The sequence below is a fragment of the Octopus bimaculoides genome, chromosome 12 (genome assembly GCF_001194135.2).
Source record: "Octopus bimaculoides isolate UCB-OBI-ISO-001 chromosome 12, ASM119413v2, whole genome shotgun sequence".
In the NCBI taxonomy this organism is placed as follows: domain Eukaryota; kingdom Metazoa; phylum Mollusca; class Cephalopoda; order Octopoda; family Octopodidae; genus Octopus; species Octopus bimaculoides.
The window spans coordinates 63,848,089-63,854,650 of record NC_068992.1 but is presented as its reverse complement, the minus strand read 5'-3'; the positions used below and the strand labels follow the sequence as shown (position 1 = coordinate 63,854,650).

Below are 6,562 nucleotides of genomic sequence, written 5' to 3'. Positions count from 1 at the left end.
GTTATGGAGACAGGCTGCTACGACATGAACCCATTTTGAATATTTTCTCGTCCTGGAAACTTAATTACAGAGCCCTCTGAATCAAATATTTATAAAAGTACAGAATTATTTTTTCCATTGTGTTGACTTTGTTGTTGGAATTTCTAACGCATGAATAACACGTGTGTAGCCCCTTGTGGGCAGTAAAGAAATAAGATACTGAAAGAAGCCCATCGTGTGTGTATATATATATATATATATATATATATATATATATGAGTTCCTTTCGAGCTTTGGACCTCACGGAGGCAAAGTAGCTGAGTTCCTTTCACAGAGGCAATGACTGAGACCTTTGACATTATGTTGTAGTTGAGAAGAAAACCCATCAAGCTAAGCAAAATCACAATCGTAGCAGATACTGGCATCACACAAATGGCACCCATGGTGGTGGCACATAAAAGCACCCATTACAGAGTGGTTAGTGTTAGGAAGGGCATCCAGGCAAATAGAAAACCATACCAAATCAGACCGGAGTCTGGTGCAACCTTCCAGCTTCCCATCCTGGTCAAACTATCCAACCCATGCCAGCATGGACAACGGACGTTAAATGATAATGATGATATATATATATATATATATATATATAGGCGTCTTTCAGTTTTTGTCTACCAAGTTCACACACAATGCTTTCGTCTATAGACTGTGGATCTGTTTCACCAACCACATTGCAGATGTGATGGAGATTCTGACACTTCAGAAATGAAAGTGAAAGTAGCAACGTGTATTTTTTCAACTCTCAGGTTAGTCCGAATTGAGCGAATCTATGGCCATGGCTATGCGTTCTAGCCATGACCATCAGTCAGTCTTCTTTTCAAGCATAGTGTATCTAAGACTACATTATTCAATGTGTCCTTCTGCTTTATGACAGGAGTGGTATTTTATTTAATTGAACAGAAAATCAGTTTCAAGAAGGAAAATATCTCATTTTAAATTAAAGCAACCAAATTAAATATTTTAAGTCACTTGTTAACTAGTACATGAATTGTATGCAACAACTATACAAATTATATAACCTTTTCTAATATAAACATTAAACCTGAAATTCTGAAGGAATGAAGTTAGTCGATGACATAGTCCCTAGTGCTGGATGATAGGCAAAGATGACTTTCGTGGAATTTGAACTTGAAACGTAAAAACAGACGAAATGTTAATAAACCTGAAGAAAAAAAAGAAAAAAAGTCACGTTGTATTTAATATTCTCAACAAAATAATGGAAAAGATTACATCAATGTTTTATTGAAACTTTTCTAGTTTCTTTTAGAACCATTTTATTGAACCTTGAAGGGATGGAAAGCTAAATATTGGTTTCGAATTTTGACACAAGGCCAGCAATGTCAGGGGGTGGGTAAGTCGATTATAGTTACTCCAGTGATCAACTAGTACTTATTTTATCGACCTTCACAGGATGACGGGCAAAGTCGACCTCGGCGGAATTTGAACTCAGAACGTGAAAGACGGACGAAATATCGCTAAGCATTTCGTCCGGCGTGCTAACGCTTCTACAAGCTCACCGCCTTCTTTTAAAGCTAAATATTAGAAGTTCAACAGTTTTTGAAATAAAGATGAAGGGACATAACTCAACTACTTCAAAGACATTTTGTCAGACGTCCTGTCACTATTATGTCTAATAAAATAGAAATAATAGTTAATATCAATTTTATCAATAATATTTAAAAAGTGATGAATAAAGTTGTAATTGTTTTTTAATCAAGATCACCTTTTGACATAGCAAGCAACCTTGGGAAATTTTTCACGAAATGATGCTGCTATTTCTAGCATATAGAAAGACCAGCTATAGGTTTACTGAAGAGCCTAAAAATAGAAGTAGAAAGTCAGAACTGGTTTACGGAAACGGTAATTTTGGAGTAACAGTAACAAAGGTCGTTTTAGTAGTAAAAGTAGAGCTAGTAGTACTAACGATAAAAGTAATAAACTAGAAATATTTCACTCGTTGTTAACATAATAGTGTAACTTTAGCACTTCCGGTTTGTGAAAACAGTCAGTAAACAAATAGCGTCAGCTGTTATAGTAGTACATGTGATAATAATAGTAAAAATTATATAATAGCAGTTGTAGTAATCGTAAATACGAAAATAAATAACATATATATAACCAAAATAGTCGTATTGATGTTAATAATTGAAATAAGGATGGCACTTCCGGTTTGTGGAATATATAATGATTTCAAATTTTGTCACAAAAGTCAGGAAATTCGGGTGAGTTCGTAAGTCGTTTGCATCGGCTCTAGTGCTCAACCGGTACTTATTTTATCGACCCGAAAAGGATGAAAAGTAAAGTTGACCTCCGTAGTATTAGAATTCAGAAAAGTAACGACGGGTGAAATACCACTATGCATTTCGCCCCGCGATGACAGTAACAGAAATAACGGTTGCTGGTAGAATTAGTGAAAATTGTAGTAACAGTAGAAATAGTTGCTACTGTAGTGACAGGGTAACCAAAAGTAAATAATATAGTAAACGTAGTAGTTGCAGCTTGGTTAGCCGAGTAGTTCCGGTTTGTGAAAGATGTAATACAGTACCGGACAAAATTCCGGCATGCTTGGAGCCGGAAGTATTCCGGATTTCTGGATTTTCGGTTTTCTGGAGACAGCACGTATATGTATAATATGAATAAACTATGAAAAGTAAAGAACTAAATCGTATTTTACAAATTCAAATTAATGTACTTCTAAAGTAGGGTCTGTTCGATATTTATTAATCCCTTTAAAATCCTTAAAATATATCATATAGTACCATATATTCACTATAATGTTCATAGGATGAAAATTAAACGACAAACATGAGTTCATTTGGGAGATACAGGTACAAATTTACACACTTCTAAAGCAGAATATGTTTGATCTCTATCGATCCACATAAAAACAAACTAAAGAAAAAAATCATGTTAAATAAGAATGGTGGACGATTTGGCAGAACCTGACAAGTAGGAGAACCTCATTCTCCACTGTTGATTTTGGCATTATTTCTACAACTAGATACCCTTCCACATGCAAATTAACCGACTTCAAAAACAGACTCTGTTTATGCAGTTCACAATATAGTGTACTGCACTGTATTCCCCAATTTCTGTAATCCTCACAAGAAGTCTGATACTGTATATTTCTAAGGATGATTATAATGATGATGGTGGTGGTGTTAGTTGTAAAATGTCATGGTAGGAGGTAACGTCTGTCTGTCTCTCTTTCTCTACCCTCCTTTCTCTTTTACAGGTGCTGAGAAGTATTTACTAAACACAGTATGATATACTGCATGATGTAGCAAATTATTTCCGGATTTCTGGAAGCCGGATAAGAAGTTCCGTACTGTACGAGAATAGTGTTGACAGAAATAACAGTCGTTGTAATAATAGTAAAAGTAGAACTACTAGTAGTGCTAGAAAACAAATTGTAAAAATAGTAATAAAAATAAATAGGAAAAGTTGTAGTGAAACGAAGTTGCAGAAATGTTAAGGTTAGTAGTTCCGGTTTGTGAAAGAGGTAATGCTAGTATAATATTAATAGAAATAACAGTCGTTGTAATAATAATTATAATAATAGTAAAAGCGGACCAAGTAGTAGTAGAAAACAAGTTACGATAATGGTAATGGTAAAAATAAATAGTAAAAGTAGTTTTAAAAATAGTTAGCAAGGTCAGGTCAATAGTTCCGTTTTGAAAAGCGGAAGTGACGTTCAATTGTGTATAATAAAGTCATTCGTTGTCTTCTGCTGCCTTCTTTGACACAGAGGACCCCTTCCAACATTTTTTTTTGTAACAAAAAAAATCTTCTCCTTTTTGCCTAACTTCGTTCGTCTCGTTGAAAAAAAAAATATAAAAACCAACTAACAAAACACAGCGAAGCTTAGTGGAACCGTCCCCGTTAAGGGCCAGCAAAACACACACAAAAAAAAGGACCCCCAAAACAAAACAAATACAAGTGGAGCATTGAGATAAGAGCAGCAAAAGTTGAAGAAACGGCTACACGGTTCTATATCAACAGGAGGTGTTCGGTATGAGTGAACTAACTCCAGATGAGGTAGGAATCCAAAATGAATAACAACAAGCTGCAGTGCTAACCGTTATTTTCACACACTATATATATATATATATATATATATATATATATACATACACACACACGCTCGCATCTATAATATATAGGCTTACACATCTGTATATGTGTATGCCTACGTGTATATATATATACATACATACATGTCTACGTATATATGTACACATATATCGATGCATGTGTGCATATGTTTGTGCATGTATATATATGTCAATGCATATATGTATGTATATATATATATATATATGTCAATGCATATATATATGTATATATATATATGTCAATGTATATATGTATATGTCAGACGAAATATATATATGTGTGTGTGTGTATATATATATATATATATATTTATATTTACACTGACGATATGTTAGTGTGTGTTTATATGTATATCAATCTATATGTATATATATATATATATGTGTGTATGTGTTTGCTTCTGTTTACCATCTTTGTCTCAGTTTTTTTATGTCAGAGGGACTGACTCGTCTTGCCTTTTGCTATCTTTGCTTCATATTTCGTTATTTGTTTGAAACAAACAGAATAAATGGTTAAATTTGTCAATCTCTCTCTCTCTCTTCCCATATCAAACCCTTGTCTTTCATGTCTCTTACTCTACTTAAAAGCTTTCGGGTCTGACAGTAGAAAACACATAGAACTAGGTTGGCTAAGAATACTAATGAATTCAAATTTCATTTTTGACGAAACTATAATATAACAACTCTTGTCTGCGACGACAGGGAATCGTCAACTCAATACAAACTGCAACTAACCGTTATTTTCACACTAATAATGTGTGTGTGTGTGTATATATATTTCTACAAACATATATGTATTTATGTCTGTATTTACTTTATCCTCTGTTTCTCTATTCGAGACTTGTATCTTGCTTACGATCGTGTCTTGTTTCTTGTTAACGAAACAAAAATGTTCAAGTTTGTCTTTTTTTCTCTCTCTTTCTTACTCTGTCTTTTCTTTTTTTTTTTCCGTTTCTCTTTTTAGCAATCCAAACCTTTTCCCCCGACTTCACCAACTGTACTTCAGTTTTCGTTAGGATTATATATATATATAATGTGTGTATATAGATGTGTTTAATTAAACGCGTAGCTATGTAGATGGATGAAATCAAATTTCATTGTCTTCGTGGGGCCTCTGGGTAATAAGATCGCCCCTAGATTGTGAAAAAGCAACAACACAAACACACAAAAAAATTAAAAATAAACAAATACCCCAGACCCGAAAATTAAGCCAGAAAATAAAACAACAAAAGGTAAATGATGGATGTGTGCGTGCGTATGTCTATCTATCTATCTATCTATCTATCTATCTATCTATCTATCTATCTATCTATCTATCTATTTTCTTTTTTGTTTATATATCTCTGTTGCTGTTTAGCTCCTTTGATATTTTGGTTATCAAAGGATCCTCATTTGATGGGGAAGATGGTCATCGTAGGATTCGCTGGACAACCTTGCCCGAACACACCTGCGCTCAAAGTCATTTCAACTGTGACCATCCTGTCTTTTTATGATTATATATTTTGGACCACATAATTTAGCGTGCCGTTAGTAGAGTGTGATTCGAGGACGTTTCATTGCTATTACATATACCAAATGAAGTTACCACCACGGAGAAGCCCCCACCCTTTTTTTTAACCCCTGGCTGAAACTGTGTATAGTTTTGGAAAAATAAACAGTGAAAAATGATTTCGTTAGATAGAAACCTGTTTAGATTAACAGTTAATGTGGTTAACAATGCAACCTCTACCTGATACGAGACCTGTTAGAAGTCGCAGCCAAATCTCACTCAAATAACAGCCACCATCATAAATGAGGACATTTTGTTTTTGTGTAATGTAATGGATGGGGTTGTCTTGAAAGAAAACGAGACGAGATGGTCTTCGCTTGAATGACTTTGATCATCGGCCTTACACGATCAGGTCGTATTTTGCCTGCATGCATGCATGTACATATTGATGCAAATATATGTGTGTGTGTGTGTGTGTGTGTGCGTGCGTACATTGTTTACATATGTGTTCATATTTGCTTATGTGTGTATATACATCTTCACGTATACATATATAAGTTGCTTACATACACATTGAGGCATATGTGTGTGTGTGTATATATATATATATATATATATATATATAATTCGAAGTCTACAGTATTATATATGTATCCATCATTGTCGATTTTACCACATAGTTTCGCGCTAGGAGTACAGCGGAATGTTAGGTATATACATGTATGTGTGTACACGTACACACACATACAGGAACGGCATCCAGCCATAGAGACCATACTAAAGCAGACAGTAGAGATTGGTGCAGAATTCTGTCATGCTAGCTCTTGTCAAACAGTCTAACCCCTGCCACCTTGGAAAGCGGACGTTAAATGATGATGATACACACAAACACACACACACATTATATATATATATATATATATAT

General features: G+C 34.4%; 1 protein-coding gene across 2 annotated transcripts in view; it reads left to right on the top strand.

Moving 5' to 3' along the window:
* The first annotated feature begins 3,724 nt into the window (after nt 1-3,724).
* Nucleotides 3,725-6,562, top strand: part of LOC106881028 (ubiquitin conjugation factor E4 B) — a 79,234-nt gene continuing 76,396 nt past the window's right edge. The window contains exon 1 of one of the 2 annotated variants that reach the window (XM_052972224.1): nt 3,725-4,071. In XM_052972224.1, the coding sequence (XP_052828184.1) occupies nt 4,048-4,071 (24 nt within the window). In that variant the 5' untranslated portion in view covers nt 3,725-4,047. The remainder of the gene's footprint in view (nt 4,072-6,562) is intronic. The other variant, XM_014931214.2, reaches the window with a different exon arrangement.